We start from the raw sequence: 17,206 nt of genomic DNA, 5'->3' as shown, positions 1-17,206 counted from the left end.
GAAAAAAATGTCAGCGTCCGTACCATTTTAAAAATATTTTATTTATTGGACTCTGTGGATACTGTGTGATATATTGCTCACTAACCTGAAGGAAAAGGAAAAAAAGGAAAAAGATCAGACTCCTTCGACTCTGCGGTTAATCAAAGCAATAATTTTCACTGAGGTGTAAAATGAGACGCAGCCACAGTCTGTAAGCCTGTCACTTTCACAGTGTTTCACACAGGTGAGGCAGTTGCTGCTGCTGCTGCTGCTGCTGCTGTTCTTGCTGCTTCTGCTGCTGCTGCTGCTGCAAATACAAATCTCGCTGCTTCTTCAACACCAATCACAGAGAGTTGACACATTGCTCCTGGCAAAACTTTAAAAAAAAAAATCAGAAGGAGCAGTGCACTTCACTCACTCACTCGCTGATTAAAATCAAGTGAGGGGATTTTTGGGAGTTTCTGCTCTGGAGAGAAATTGATGCACGGGTCATTTTATTTCTACGCACTCGGGTTTTAAAAATGAAACGCACACACACATACACAAAAGGGCTAATGTTATGTTACTGATTAGAAAACTGATTTGACTTCCTCTTGAGCCCTGCTGTTCATTAAAAAATCACATATGAGTCACTGATAATCAGTGATAGATGAGTTATATCAACGCCATCACTAAGAGTGCACGTATACTTGATCTTGTTTCGACTCCATGTGGGTTCAAAATTAACCCTGCATGTATGGTTTTGGGGTTTTTATTTTGGCAGGTACATCTGTCGCCACGGTGACTGCCACTGATGCCGACGATCAAACGTATGGGAACAGTGCCAAGCTCGTATACAGCATCCTACAGGGACAGCCGTATTTCTCTGTGGATTCTGAAAATGGTAAGAAAAACATGGTGTGTGTGCTCTGTAGAATGCAAGTCTTAGGGTGATGAACACATGTATTGCCCTGCTCCTCTAAAGCCCCGCTCCACACTAGGAGGATAATTGGCCAGGTTTCAATCCCGATCGTGGGTGCCTTCCGATTTTAGGCAGATTTGAGCAGATTATCTAGCTAATTTATCCTGTAGTGTGAGGGGATTAATCGACGTGATTTTAACGTCTAATGTTTTCCCGATTTGTAATCTTAATTGTTTGATATTCACGACTGCACAGCAATTGGGGGGGGAGGGGGTGAACAGAACCCTGCAAAAACCAATGAGAGCGAGTCAACCGGGAAATGGATGTTGCGGCATACTTTTGTTTAGAACCATAACTTGTACAAGCCAAGTTGATTCCGTCCTCTCAGCTGGGATTTCATCCACAGTTTTTTTTGGTTTCTCAGCACAAAACATCGCACACACACACACACACACAACAGCTACTAAGTGACGACACCGACAGTCTGTTTATTATATTCTGAGGTCACCTTAAATCATGTGGGTTTCTGTGAGATCTCAAATCCCTGAAAGTGTGTAGTCCTGCGTCTTGACTGGATCGTCTAAATCTGAGCTTTCTCAGGATTTAAAGCATTGAAAATCGGTTACAAGGTTCGTTGTGTCTGTGGATGTAAGACTTAAACAAGCGGAAATACAAATCTGCCACTTGCTGGTATGATTTCATGTACACTGAATAATGGCTACCAAACTCAAAAGTTCACTGAAACTAAAGTTACATAAAGACAATTGGCTTTCTGTCGTTGGAATGGACTTACTTCATTTCGAGGTCACCAACTGAGGAATTAGTATTGTATCCGCTCTGATTATTCTTCATTGTCATCTTTTTGAGCGCACTTTTTAGGGCCTTTCCATGAACGAAAACTCATCAAAATTGGTGTGACCATCAGGACCTGCAAACACTGTGATCTCACAGAGTTTTAGCATGAATTTTGCAGGGATTAGATTTAAAAACACCTTTCGTGTACCCACTAGCAGGCTTTTGCCAAGACAGATGTTGCCCTAACCTTCCTTTGATCTGCATGCAGGTTACCATGGCAACCATGGTGGTGGCCAAAATTATGTTTGCAATTATTGGTGGCCTCTTTCTTTCTCTAGCACCACACAATAACCATTTTTGAGTTGTCAACATTTTCTTCTTCCAGTTTTGGTCAAATCATCCATCTGGCCTTTGCAAATTTAGCGCAAAAAAGCTCTGGCACATATTTACGACACAGTTAATGTATGACGGTCACAAAAAGGAGAATGAGGATGAAAGTGGATTTAAAACACGAGACATTGCCTGTTAATTAAAGTCATTTCTGGGGGTTTCTGTTGGGTCACAGTTGAAATAACGCAGCAGAAGCGAGCTGTCGAGTGGTGCTACTCTGTGTCATAATAAACAAGTGCGAGTGAATTATATCCTCTGTGGTGTTAAAGATACTGAATAGCAGTGTCTTTCTTTTTTTTCTTTTTTTATTGTTAATCGATTGGCTTTTCCCTCCCCACCATCTCAGCATCTGGGCAACGGAATATCACAGTGAAAGCAAAACTTGTGGGCAGATCAATACGAGTGCGGATGTTGTCTGTTTTATAATGATATTGCGATGGGCAATCAGTTTTCTGCTACGTGGGGGCTTATGTTGTTTAAACCGCACACAGTCATCTCTACATTAATGCCACATTTCTTACACCGGGGAATATTTTACCTCAAAAAATAATTACTGGTTGCACACGGACAAGGCAATGTGTGAAATTCAAATGACCTGAGTCAACTTTACAAAGAAACCTCTAAAAGGTGAGGTAAGTGGTAAGAAATATGCTTTTCAGTGGTACTTTTTTCAGTTTTTCTGATTGTTTTCTTTCTTTCTTGCATTAGGCACCATAAAAACAGCACTGCCCGGCATGGACAGAGAAGTCAAAGAGAACTATCAGGTTGTGATCCAGGCTAAAGACATGGCTGGACAGATGGGAGGGCTGTCAGGAACCACCACAGTCAGCATCACCCTCTCCGACGTGAACGACAGCCCGCCACGCTTCGCTAACCGTAAGAGGCTACGTTGCCATATCTCATATCGATTTATAACAGACTTTTAGAGAGTTTAGTGTATGCGAGTGGGAGTTTTCACTCAGACTTGGACGCTAACCAGACTGCAATCGTACCCAGATTCCTTCCGCGTGACTGCCGTGGAGTCGACGGACATTGGAGGCGCTATTGGCCGAATCAAGGCCGATGATCCAGACGTCGGGCGCAATGCGGAGATGGAGTACAGCATCGTCGGCGGTCACGACATATTCAACATCATCACTGACCAAACCACACAAGAGGGAGTCGTTATCATCAAAAAGGTAAACTTGCATTGGCGTTATTCCGGAAGTTGGCGTATTTTGACCGTAAGGGAAGACAGAAGTAAGGCTTGTCTTTTCACCATCAACCATGCGGCTAATATCAGACGCATTGTTGAACTCTATCTCTTGTGAAAACCGTCGTCGTGTGTGGTTTCACAACACCATCCGGAGCCGGACACAACTTGGCGACTTTTGCCGTTTAGTTTGGCTCAGTATGGATAAAAACAGCTTCCAGTGGTACTTTCGCATGACGAGCAGACGGTACACCGCTGGGAGAAAACCAAGATGCATTCAAGGAATCTTGTAAATTTTAATCACTTCTGCAAACACACATGAAGTCCTCTAACTAAATTCTTGCTGCTGCTTTTTAGTAATGCAGTTGATGAAACAATTGTGTTTGTGTTTTTTAATAATCGAACACTCACAGCCTTCCGTAGTTTACTGCTTCACTGTGTGACATCATGTTCAATTCAATGATAATGGCTGTGGATTCACCTAAAACACTTGTTTTAAACAGTGGTAATTCAGAATCCTCTGGTTCCTATAGTATAATCACTGGTGTACCAAGGATATTTGTTTAAATGAAGTGAAACCTGGGGGATTAAACTTGTGCGAATAAAGCACATGGAAATTTATAAAAATTGAACCCTACAAGATTGTCGTGACTGCTAAATTTATGCTGTATGTTTTTACTTTACATAAAAGTTGAGTCTCTTTTTTACCTTATGTTATTATGCACGTTTGACTTCAGTGGGGAAGAGAGTGAGAAAACAGCACCGCTTCAGATGAGGAAGAAAACAAATGTGATAATGTACGTTCATGTAAGAAAGAGAAAAGAATTTGTTTTTGAAGTAAATCAGATCCCTTAAGCCTGTGAAATGTCATGTCTCAAAAGGTATTTTATAAGTTCAAACCTTGCAGATCAGTATTCCTCTCTTTGATTGAGGAAGATAAAAGCAGACAAATGAAGTGCACTCATCAAAAACCTGGTGGGCGAGTGTTGTTCTTTTATTTTTAAACTGAGAAGAATAAACGCTCAACGCCTGATGCTCTCTCATTTTCAGCCTCTGGATTATGAAAGTAAAAGGGATTACGAGTTCCGAGTGGAGGTGAGAAACACCTACTTGGACGCCAGGTTCATCCACGGTTTGCAGTTCAAAGACTACGCCACGGTCAAGGTCACAGTGGAGGACATGGACGAGCCCCCGGTTTTCACCAGGAACCCGTACATCATTGAGGTACACGAGGACACTGCGGCCGGAAGCTTCGTTGGCGTGGTGTCGGCCAGGGACCCCGACGCCGACAACAAGCCAGTCAAGTATGATATCTACTTTTTTACTTTTTTGCTTTTCCCTTAGTTTTACTGCTCTGGTTCGAGGTTCCAAGCGAGCTGAGCCAATACTAAAAATCTGATGTCAACAAACTGCTGGACACTGGTTGGTGTCATCACTGGAAGACTCATGAACGCGACGTCCGACAAAAGAATCTAAACTGACCAATGTCGAACTGTAGATCAGCTAAAAAGACTTATAAATCCCTGAAAACATGCGTTAATCGCCAACATTTAGCAAAGGAAATGTCTAAAATCTCAATATTTAACATAGTCTGGTGTATGTAGCGACAGCCGCTGATCGTGAGCAGCAGTTTGTGAAAAAATCTTTTGAATCAACTGATTCTAATGATTCAGTTACACCGAAAACTATTTTACAAGTCACAAGTTTGTGACGCCTATAAAACAAAGTCGCGGCAGTTTCGTGTAGCGGCTGCTATGACGACACGATATGTTGAGGAGGAGCTATGAAGTCATGGAAAACAACGTTACTGATACCAAACTGAGTAGAGTCGAGTAATGTTAGAACTGTATAATGAAAAAGAGCCAAGTAACCTTTTATTCTTGTGTTTAGTTAATTATGTTAGCCCTTTAAAAAGTAATAATAATACTTATTGCTTGGCATTAACATTAGTACGCTAGATTTTGTGTTTAATGCGTCTATTACCTGTGTAATTATGATGAAAGTGTTTTTCTAATGGAAAAAAAATCCACTTAACTAAAAGAAAATAACGTTCAAACTGCAGAACTGCAATAAAACATTTTGGCAAATCTTGGCAAATTTTTTATGACAACAGCAAAGATATTAATGAGAAAAAGATTAGGAAGCATTAAAATAAAAAGAAATGAAGCAGACTTTTAAAATATTTTTGGAGAATAAATAGTTTTAAAGAAGTTAAAAAACCTTTTGTAAACTGTAATCCTGGGTAAATAAATACTGCCCATCGCTGCTGAGCACTCACTACAGTATGTGGCCAAATTTAGAAAATAAATCAATGAGATTTCCTCCCAAACAAAGTCAATGTGAGACTTTGTGGCACTTTGCACTTCAATTAAAACTCACATGAAAATCAATCAGGAAAAAAGTGGCAGATGTTACAGAAATACAAAAAAAAAATACAAAGTCTTCTCTCATCATTTTTTTCTTCCGCCTCCCCCTTCCCTTTAGATTGAGAATGAAAATGTGCGCACTTGGCTAAATCTAATCCATCAGCCAGTCAATGTGTCAGTGAAGAGGAGGAGGTGGTGAGGGATAGAAAAGGATGTTATTCATGGGTCGTCCCCCCCTCTGGTGATTTCCCAGTGGAAGACGGCAGCAGTGGCAGCCTTGTGAAGTGAATACGGACAGTGTTTATTTCCCCCAGAATTATGTAAGCCCTCTGTGGCTGCGGCACAAAGTCAAAGTGAAGGAGCCCGATTGTTGCTGTATCAACTCACGCAGCTCGGCGTCGCTGCGATACACATATGGCGCCTGCTCGTCTCTGACACAGAGACGTGCCGCTCCCCGGGCCCCGTGCCACCAGACGTATTGTGTTGCATATTCAAATTTCATTGAAATTAGAACATCGACTGTGGCAAATGAGGAGAGATGACTCAGGTCTTGGCAGACGAGAGCAGAGAGGCGTTTGCTTTTAGAAATGAGGCAAGAGTGAAGACAATGAGTGGAATGCTTAGTATTTAAAGCAAAATGACAATTGTTTACTTTTATTTTTGAATGTTTTGTGTTCTATGCCAATTTAAAAGTGGATAACCTCCATGTTGGGCTGAAACAATTCCTCGATTAATTGGTTATTAATCGACCACTAAATGAATCGTCAACTATTTTGATAATCCCATTAGTTTATCTGATTTTTCAGCTTCTTAAATGTAAAATATGATCAGCGTTCTTTGCTCCATATAACACAGAAATTATTAAAATTGAATCTGAAGTTTTATGGAAAAAACAAGACATTTGAGAACATCACCATTAATCGACAAAAAATAAACAGATTCAATTGATTATGAAAATACTGTAATTGTGAGTTGCAGCCATGTTATCAATTTTCTTCTAAATTGACATCATGCTCTATGTAGAAATTTGTGATCGAGACGATCTTTGCGAAAAAGTTTTCTTTTCAAATAGAGTTCTTCAAGATGCATTCAAGGAATCTCGTAAATTTTAATCACTTCTGCAAGCACACATGAAGTCCACTAACTAAATTAAAATTCGAGAAAATAATCAACAGATTAACCGCGGAGGTCCTGAGGGGCTACCGTAATGACAAGTATATATGGTATCCCGTATCCATCCATCCATCTTCTACCACTGCTCCTCCACAGCTCAGCTGACATAGGATGAGAGGCGGGGCAGGGTCACACCCTGGACAGATCGTCAGTCCACAGTTTTTGAATTTTCTAGATATCACAAACGGTCTATTGGAGTTACGGTGATGAGAAGTATGGATTTGGTAACAGAAGGGTTAAAGCAGAGTACGGTTGAAAACAAGTGGTGTCTTTAATTTCTCGTATGTCGTTTCTTGTATGACATCATAAACAGTTAATATTTTTCATCATATTTAATGTGGTAGTTCTTCTCTTTCAGATACTCCATCGATCGACACACAGATCTCGAGAGGTTGTTCAACATCGACTCTGTGAACGGTACCATCACAACGCTAAAAGCTCTGGATCGAGAGATGTCCAAATGGCACAACATCTCTGTGGTGGCCACTGAAATAAGTAGGTTTTTTTCAAATTTTAACTTTTTATTATTATCCTCCATGTCTTTGCTCACTTGAACAATTGCCGTTATCCCAGATAACCCGCGCCAGACTACCCGAGTCCCTGTGTTCATCAAGGTGTTGGACGTCAACGACAACGCTCCGGAGTTTGCGATGTCCTACGACACGTTCGTCTGCGAGAACGTCAAAGCGGGACAGGTCCTTAAAATTCATCATCATCTTATCATCAAGGGATTTATTGAACTGCTAATTATCCCTTCATTTGCATTCACGGAAAGACGGAGGTCACACAGAAACACGCACGTGTCATCGCACCACACGGACTGTTAACGCATACATCAGCCGAATCATAAAAATGATTTGGGATTGATTGGGGGTTTTATAGTCGGCCTGCTTCTGACACTAAAAACGTCAGTCATAATGTTGTGCACAGTCATTCATAATGCAACGGCAGTAATAATTTACTTTGCATAGCGAGGATAAATAAGTCATAGAGAATGTAATATAACATAGAGACGTAAAATATCAAGAAATTGGGAGACTGTGGCGTGTTGTCTTCATGAGTGTTGAAAAGAAGATGAATAAAGAATGAATAAATGTGTCTTCAGGTAGATTTTTCAGTGGTGGTGAAGAAGCTAATGAGAAATGAGCGGGGGAACCTTCATACAACTCAGGACGAATGACGAAAAGGGACTAAATCAAAATGGAGAGCATTGAGCGGTCAGCAATTCTGAAGGTTAACAGAGGAGGCAACAGTTGAGATATACGACCTGGTCACAGTCCAGTCCTCCTGATAAATTCTTCACCTATACACAGTGGAAAGAGGCCACTACATTCCCAGCATCGTGTTTGATTTTTTTTTGATAAGACCTACTATGAATTGAGCGAGGACGTCAAGGACGTTTGGCTTATTTTAACCATAAAAAGGGACAGAAAATGTCCCCTGAGTTAGTGCTTTTGTTTATTTTTCCACAATAACTTTCAATATCTGGCAGTTGCGCATGAACAATTTAAAACAGTACAAAACACATTTAAATAACATTTGTTTGAGTCTTTGTCTCAATGTCCAAAAAATGGAAACTTATGTACAGGCTTTTTTTTCAACTCTCTCAAAGAAGCTGATTCACCGGCTTCCTACAACAGTGCGAGTGAAATTACCGTAATACTCACATATGAGTTTAGTATTCCAATAAAACATAATTGCAGTAATGCAAAGTGCATTTGTGCAAATGCATTCATGGCAATGGTAAATCCTTAATAACACAAAGGTATCACCACACCACACAAAGACACTCAAATAAAACCGACTCATATTTTTTTCTTCCTCACTTTTGCAGCTGATTCAGACGATAAGTGCCGTGGACACAGACGAGCCCCTGGTCGGACATAAGTTTGTCTTTAGTATAAGTGCCACCAACCCAAACTTCACTATCAGTGACAGGGAAGGTAAGTGCAAAACAAGTCCTACACATTTCATTCCATTTCAAAATTGCTTACAGATGTTATTTTCATCTATCAAATGCATTTCTTGATTAATTGATAAGTCATTTGGAGCATGAAATGTCCAAAAATGTTGATTATGGCTTGAGAATCACGGACTCGATGGCAAGTTGTCCGATTGCCTGTAAAAGTTGGACTTAGCTCGATTAAACTGTGCATGTACACGAGTGTTGAACACAAATAGTAACGTTCTTCACCTTAAGTACAAAAACGTCCCCACTGGAAAACCTAATCCCACTGTCAGTAGAACAAAAACATCATGCATTTCATGCTTGTATGCTTTTATTCCAAGGCATGATGTATATATATATATATATATATATATATATATACATAAATATATATATATATATATAAAGCAGTGCCAGATCGGAGCAACTTTGTCTGCATAACTTGTATGATTTGTCCGTTCCGTACCTGTCATTCGCTCAGAGACTGGGTCAGGACACAAAGATGGATGGTTTTCAGGATGGGTGCCTTATCTATTCAAAATAATATTAGGGTGTTACAGAAATTGCAGGTTAAAAATAGAAACATAATAGTTTTTTGCTCTTGACATGGTTTGGATCTTGAATTGGGTCGTTGTCCTGAAAAAAAAAAAAAATAAGTGGGTTCCCGGATAAAAAGTTTGACACACAGTGCTTTATGTAGTTTACCTGATTAAGTATTTATCACAGACAGAGGAGAAAGTGAAACTATGTAATAAGTGCTCTTCAATTTATGTTCCATAATAGCTACAATGGAAGATTATGACAGCGTTACACGACGGAAACTGCATGCTGCACTGAAATTCTGCAACAAAGGATTATTTTATAAATTGATTCATCTGTCAAGCCATCGTTTAGTCCATAAAATGTCAGAAAATGTTGATCAGTGTTTCTCAAACCCGGTCTTAATGATTTCTTTGTTATGTGTAGCAAAGAAACCAGAGAATATTCACATTTTAGAAGCTGAAAAATCAGAAAACTTCTTTCAATTCTTTTAAAAAAATGCTCAAATCAATGAATCGAGTATCAAAATAGTTGACGATATAATTTAGTATCTACCTCTGTAGTAGTGTGTTTGAATCTACTGTATATTTTAAAGACTAAAGTAGTGGAAGCTAGTATTTTATTTGTGGAATATTGTAAAAATATGGTGGTCCAAAATGACAGCCTCCGTAGAGCCGACATTGGCTTGTAATATAAATATAAAGGGATCATTTTGGGGTAATAAAAAACACACAATTTGTCCAATTTCAGCTTTTTCAAATCCACTTTCACAATATCATCAGACTCTACATTAATTCTAAATGTCTCGGCAAATTAGAAGCCGTACACGAGATGGACAGAGGGGAAATGCAGATTGAGATGATTTCCTGGAAGGTGTCACTGAAACTTATCTCTCATCATGTGTTATCTCTGCAGATAACACGGCCAACATATACACGCGGAGGGGAGGCTTCAGCCGGCGCGAGATGAGCGTGTACTTCCTGCCCATTGTCATCTCGGACAACGACTACCCCATCCAGAGCAGCACCAGCACGCTGATCGTGCGCGTGTGCGCCTGCGACAGCCGTGGGAACATGCAGTCGTGTGACACGGAGGTGCTGCCCTTCTCAGATGGCCTCACGACGGGAGCGCTGGTGGCCATACTGCTCTGTGTCATCATTCTCCTCAGTAAGTCCAACCTCACGTGTGAGCACGTGTACATGCAGGTGTGTGTGTGGGTTTCTGTCGTTTTTTTTAGTCAGGCCTCCTTCCTTCTTACGAACGACACGGGTGTAAAGAACATTTCAGGAGTTTAACTGACGGTCAGGTTTGTGAGAACAGGGCTATGTTGGCAAACCAGGGTGGAGTACTAGGGCCATACAGGAACAGAATCGCAATATTACGAGAATATAGTCCTAATATTACTCCCTCTAGATCCAAAAATTTCACAAAAGAGGAGATTTCCTCCAAGTCTGTGTGATTCTTTCTGCGGAAGAAATTCAGTTTTTTACACAAGCCCTCATACGGATGCTAATACGGTGCTGATGTGCCAAAAAGATCACATATTTCCTTACTTGTGAAGCACAAAACCAAATTATAACTTTACAAGATGCTCCTTTTGCTTTGAAACTAATATTATGATTGTATCCTCGTAATACAATTACTTTTTTCCTGGTAATATAACAAGTTAATTCTTATTTTTTGTCATAATATACAACAAAAAAGTACATTCTAATCATGACACACAACCAATTGTCTGTGGTGGTAAAAAAGTAAACTTAATCACAGCATGAGGTGTAGTTTTATCATCGACGAGTAAACTACAGGTATAAGATGTATGTGCAGGACATAAATGCACAACGTATAGGTCACATGTTGATTTATTGTCTTTTTCAAAGCCGCACCTCCGCCCTCCCCCGTGATCTAATACTGTGTGTAACTGCATACGGGGGCACAGGTGCAGCGCGGCCTATCGTTTTACTCAGCAAAACGCAGAAATGTGGACGTGTCAGTGGTCAAGGGCATATCAATAAGTAATGGGCTTCAACTGTCATTGAACCTTACCTTGACTTGTCTTATAAAGAGTGCTCAATAAAAAGCATTCAAACATGTGAATACAGATATTTTCAAAAAAATATGACATCTGCATGGTAAACTTAAGCATAATATTGTGGAAATTGTACTTAAACGTGTGCATTACAACTATTTTAGTGACAAATATTTAGTCACACGTATTTAGAACTGAAACATGTCGTATTTCACAGTACGATTAGGATCTAATGTATGATTAGGATCGAATCATACTGTGAACATTTCAATGGGCCAGATTGGACCCTCTTCTGGGCTGGTTCTTGCCCACGGGCCTTGCGTTTCACATCCCTGGTGTAGTGCATTGTTCTAACGATGGTTAGCCCAAAATTATGTTTGCAGAATTGCAACTTTTTTTGTGTTATTTGAACTGCAACCTGACAGAACCGATACAAGCAATACTGTATAACCAGCTTCTCTTTGGTTGTCCTTGTCGTAACTCCATGTTTTCTGAAGTCTTGTTCATAGTGGTCGGCAGTTCTGCACTCACATATCGAGTGTACTGTGCTGAAGGTTAAATGCTAAGCTCTCCTCTTGAGCAAAAAATATCATGACATCTGCTCATTATCTGATGCTTTTTCGCTCTCGCACGGAGCCGCCAGCCCCCTTGACAGACCGTCTCATTTACCTCAGCTTGACTCCGACAGACAGGTGCTGAGCTGGAACGCCTCTCCCTGTCTGGTCCTCCACATTTCACTCCTCTACGCGGTCGAAAAAGAAAAAAAAAACGTGGCACCACTTGCTCACAAATGTCCGCAAAGGAGTGTTTTAAATAGCCACCCCCCACCCACCCCACGGCGAAGGCTTTGCAATTAACACCCACGTAGGAGGCAACCAGGCAAATATACTTCCTGATGGTAGGACAAAAAAGGGAAAGCAGAGGAGCACAGGTGGAGTTGGAGACATATTTGATCCAACTGAGTGATTGCTTCCTCTTTATAGGGAGTTTCATATGTGAGTTTATTTAAAAAAAAATGTCTTGCAATCATTAATAAAACAAACTTGTCTTCAGCTTAAACGCAACAAATGTATTACACATTATTATCAGCTATTAAACACTGCATGTTTTCTTTTCCTTTTTTAACTGATCGAAGAAAAAAAATCTACCCTCTCAGCACCTTAAATGCTCAACGTGTCCAATTTGTTTTAACTTCTATTAAACAATTGTTATTTTGAAATTTCCAATTTCAACCAACATAAATCTTGATTATGGATAATAGGGCTGTAACAATGAGTAATTTTCTGATTTTCCAGCTTCTTAAATGTGAATATTTTCAGGTTTCTTTGCTCCATAAGACAAAGAAATCATTAAATCTGAATAAATGTTGGTTTGTGGACAAAACAAGACCATGGAATAAAAGCATACAAGCATTTGTGTTCTACTCACAGTGGGATCATATGTTCCAATGGGTACGTATTTGTACTAAGAATGTAACTATTTGTGTTAAACAAGGCTGTAGTCCGACTATAGGCAATCGGACAACTTGCCAAGTCTGAGTATACATGCGGAGTAGAAATTCGATATATTGGCCGTGTACTTCTGACTCCGCCTCCACGTGGTTATTGTGTTGTCAGAAGAAAGATGCCACAGCCACCATTTAAACGTTGTCTCCTTCTGCTTCTGGGTCAAAGACCAGGGGGGGGAATTTTGGTGTATGCGGAGAACGGCAAGTCCGTCTAGGCGTATACATGCATGACTATGCATCGCATTATCCAGGTATGTCAGTCCAACTGAGACTAGCTTGATATTAGTTGGACTAACGTGTCGACATGACATTAAGAAAACCAAATTATTGTCTTAGTATGACTAAACTCATGCATGTAAAGGCACCAATTGGGATGAAAAATTCATTATGGGTTCCAATGTAACTATTTGTGCTACACAGTGAATTACATATATCTCATATGGATGCAAGTCATAATTTTTAAAATATCAATAACAAAATACAAACCTGCAGGTTCATGCCAAATGCATTAACACAGGGAAAAATGTAATCATAAATACATAAAATAAGGCACAAACTGACTCAAAGGATGTATGAGGGTTAAAAAAATACATCCGTGAAAAGACACAGTGCTATAGTCTTAGCTCGTGCCTTAATCTCTGATTGTCTTTTACAACTGAAAAACAATAAAGGAGATGAAATATGTTGTTTGGTGTGGGAGAGTATTAAAAAAAACATATCCTCCGACAAGTGTGCGCGTTACACAGTGAAGGGAAAAGAAAGAAAAAAACCTTTTCCACTGAATCTTTAATAATAAGAGGTGAAAGCCTGAGGCAGTGTTGGGGATTTATCGTGGGTAACAAATGTGCCTTCCCCCTTCTGCGCTTTAGCTCTCCTGTGCTTTTTAATGCATGACACATGTTAGGGAGGCACTGAGCTTTCACTGTCTCTGCATCTCTCACTGTAGTGATCGTGGTGCTGTTTGCTGCCCTGAGGAGACAGAGGAAGAAGGAGCCTCTGATCATCTCCAAGGAGGATGTCAGAGACAACGTTGTCAGTTACAACGATGAAGGGGGCGGAGAGGAGGACACTCAGGCCTTTGATATCGGCACGCTGCGCAACCCAGAGGTGATGGACGCTAACAAGCTACGGAGGGACATCATACCCGAAATGCTGTTTCCCTTTCGTAGGACATCACCTATAAAGGATAACACGGACGTCAGAGACTTCATTAACGGGAGGCTTCAGGAGAACGACTCAGATCCCACAGCGCCCCCCTATGACTCGCTGGCCACGTATGCCTACGAGGGCACCGGGTCGCTGGCGGAATCCCTCAGTTCGCTGGAGTCCGCCGCGACGGAGGGTGACCAGGATTACGATTACCTCAGCAACTGGGGGCCGCAGTTCAAGAAGTTGGCAGAGATGTACATAGGCAGGAGCCCGGACAGAGAGACCTAAAAGAAGCCATGACAGTCTCTCTCTCTCTCTCTTTTTACCCTGTCCATTATTGTTTCTGTCTGTTTCTCTAGCTACTTAGCCAGACAGCTACACTACTGTGCAAAATAAAAAAAAAAACAACCCACAAAGTCATATTCCCGTTTGAGAGCGACCTTGCTGATGACGCAAAACTGTGATTTTATGTCTGTCAGATTATGAAGCCTGAGGTGTTTTGAATGGGATGACGTGATTGGAAAGTTAGCAACAAATCAACGGGAACATACACAACATTCTGTATGTACAAGTGTAACCTCTAACTTTTCATAAGACTTCACTGCAAACCCAGTTTGGAAACACATAAACAAGGAGCAGCAAAAACAGGCTGTATGTGGATGAGAGAAATAAGCGTTATTCGGACGGGATTAGTTTTACATGTGGATACATTGCTGTTCCATATCAGCAAGGATTACGGCGACTTTTACCTGGGGCGAAAAAGGGTCTGGAACAATTACCCCAAGTAATACTAATTACGTGCGACTAGACCCGCAGTAACTTGTGATATCGAGACATGAGGTCAGGAGGTGACGGCGGTGCATAAATCAGGCGCCACTCAGTGTCCGAGAAGCCGGGGTAAAGTTGTTTTTGCGCTGAGCTGGATCAGGGATCATCGGTTCACTATCCCCCGTGTCAGGTTACTGGGAAGTGTGAAGGTCTACCCAATTGTGGTAGATTTACTGAGATTTCTTATCCCATGTGAATTGGCCATTAATATTACAGATTACATTACTCTCCACGTAAAACTAATCCCGTCTGAATAGTGCTTTAGAGAGAGTGTTAGCTTTGGCCAAAGCTTACTGTTTTGCTACTAGGGTTGGGGAGGAAAAAAAAATCGTCTCATCCAATAATGATATCACAGTACTCAGCATATTGCAATATTGCGATAATATTGTATTGTGACCTACGCATCGCAATAATATTGTAACGTGGTGTCTCTGGTGATTCTCACACCCGATTATCAGCTTTCAACCATCGATATTTTAATGTGTCACACATTTAAACACATTTATTCTCCACAGGTCAAGATCTTTTCTTTTTTACGAATGCTGTTCATTTAATGACCAAAATATAATGAACTCCTTACATACAAAGCCTTTAAGTGTGTCTGGCATTAGGTATGTAATAGCACATATGCAGTAATCTACAACATCAGGGGTTATAGTACTTGAAAAAGTCAAAAAAACAGTAACGCAGGTGTTGCAAACGGCAATACACTGGAGGGTTTGCGCTACATTTTAAATAACATATGGAGGTTGCACTGAATAATTGACACGTTAGCGTGTAAAAGCTAATTATTTTCTGATAATTGTCATTTTTAAATACTACACACAGACTTTTTTCTTTTCTCTGGTTGCACTTGTTGAAAAAAGACTGAGAAATAATGTATTTTATTGCTTAAAAAACAACAAAAACTAATGTTGGCCTTTTTGCACAGTACTGTGTTGATCTGGTTAGTGAGCTAGCCAGCTAGTCTGACTGTCCGTCTACCTATCTATCAAGCTATCTATCTGTTTATCTGTCTAGTTTGCTAGCTAGCTCGCTGGTTGACTAGTGGTCTATTTGATTCTCATACACGCGCTGTGTGCGCGGGACGCTGAAAAATGGAAAAATCAAGACTTGAACTGAGTTGAATTTTTCTCACCACTGAGTGGGAAACACAGTGTAATTCTCAACGTTTTATCCGTTTTTTGGTCATAATCAGTAAAGATGCCTTTGACTTTTAGGATTTTTTGTGAACAATGGTGTGGACATTGTGTGTTTTTTGTAAGTGACCCGAGCGATAGTAGTATTGTATACTATCAATGTTTAATGGCACTGGACTGGGGGGCTTTGGATTCCGGGGGAGGGGAAGGAGTTGAGGAGCTCTGTTAAAATGCTGTAAAACAAAAAAAGAAAGAAGAAAAAAAAAAGTGTTTTTAAATGATGGACATCCTCTATACTATTTGCTATCCTTGTTTGACGAGCAATGTTCATGTGAATGGTTGGTGCAGTTTATTTGTCAAACTGTGAATTCATTTCATCATTATAGGTGTACAATGTAATGGAAAAAGTGTATGTCGTAGGAAAAAAATCTGTCATACACTGAATTCATGCTGTTTGAATGCCAAGTCATATTGTTTTATATTTATATTTTTATACTTATTTTCTCAATAAAAACGACGTGCAAATGAATAGGCAGCATCTCCAGTGCATTGTCTGCTTTAGAACCCATTCAAACTTTTTAATCCAACCTAAATTCAGTGGTCAGTTTTGTTTTGTTTTACCGGCGGCGCAACTTGGATTTGTCAGATTGCAACAACATAGAGGGACGGGATACCGAGTGGTAGACGGGGAAAACAACAAAGGTAGGGTATTTTATGTGAAAATACACATGTACTGCTTATTTGGGAGTAGCTGCCGCAACTCAAATGTCTTCATATCTTGGGAAAGCCTGGTTGAACACGCGTACCAAGTTTCATTCACATACATTAAACCCAAGGGTAAAACCCACGCATAATACTCAAAATAAATATACAGTATATAAGCAAAATATAAAGGATTTACCATAAAATAGTTAAAACCCATTATAATGTTGCACAGAATGCCTCAGAAATACACAGCATTATTTGTTTTGTAACTCTCCCTAATGAACAAACCAAGGCCTAAACAAATAACCTTCTTATGTATCCTCATGCCTAAATGGTACCAAACAACATAAGTATGAAGTATTTTTTTTTGTTTTGTTGGTTCATATTTCAGGTGGAATTTGTATAAAAGCACAAAACACCAGGGAGGAGCGACTGAAATGACTAACTTCACACAAAAAGAAAATCAAAGGAAGGTTTTATACAGAGGAACGAAAACACTGTCTGACACCAAAATATGCAAAACAAAAAAATAAAGGCAAAAAATCCAACAAAAATGTATATGGTGCTT

At 40.1% G+C, this 17,206-nt stretch overlaps 1 protein-coding gene across 1 annotated transcript in view; it reads left to right on the top strand.

Moving 5' to 3' along the window:
• The window catches only part of LOC122779827 (cadherin-10-like), a 30,371-nt gene extending 14,117 nt beyond the window's left edge, over positions 1-16,254 (top strand). Inside the window, exons 3-11 of the mRNA XM_044042478.1 lie at positions 743-862; positions 2,774-2,941; positions 3,062-3,243; positions 4,308-4,561; positions 7,155-7,291; positions 7,370-7,491; positions 8,631-8,739; positions 10,200-10,451; positions 13,764-16,254. Coding sequence (XP_043898413.1) covers positions 743-862; positions 2,774-2,941; positions 3,062-3,243; positions 4,308-4,561; positions 7,155-7,291; positions 7,370-7,491; positions 8,631-8,739; positions 10,200-10,451; positions 13,764-14,254 — 1,835 coding nt within the window. The 3' untranslated portion in view covers positions 14,255-16,254. The remainder of the gene's footprint in view (positions 1-742; positions 863-2,773; positions 2,942-3,061; positions 3,244-4,307; positions 4,562-7,154; positions 7,292-7,369; positions 7,492-8,630; positions 8,740-10,199; positions 10,452-13,763) is intronic.
• Positions 16,255-17,206: the final 952 nt, after the last annotated feature.

This window comes from Solea senegalensis, linkage group LG1, assembly GCF_019176455.1.
Source record: "Solea senegalensis isolate Sse05_10M linkage group LG1, IFAPA_SoseM_1, whole genome shotgun sequence".
Lineage (NCBI taxonomy): Eukaryota > Metazoa > Chordata > Actinopteri > Pleuronectiformes > Soleidae > Solea > Solea senegalensis.
The sequence above is the reverse complement of the archived record's forward strand: the minus strand, read 5'-3'. Positions and strand labels throughout refer to the sequence as shown.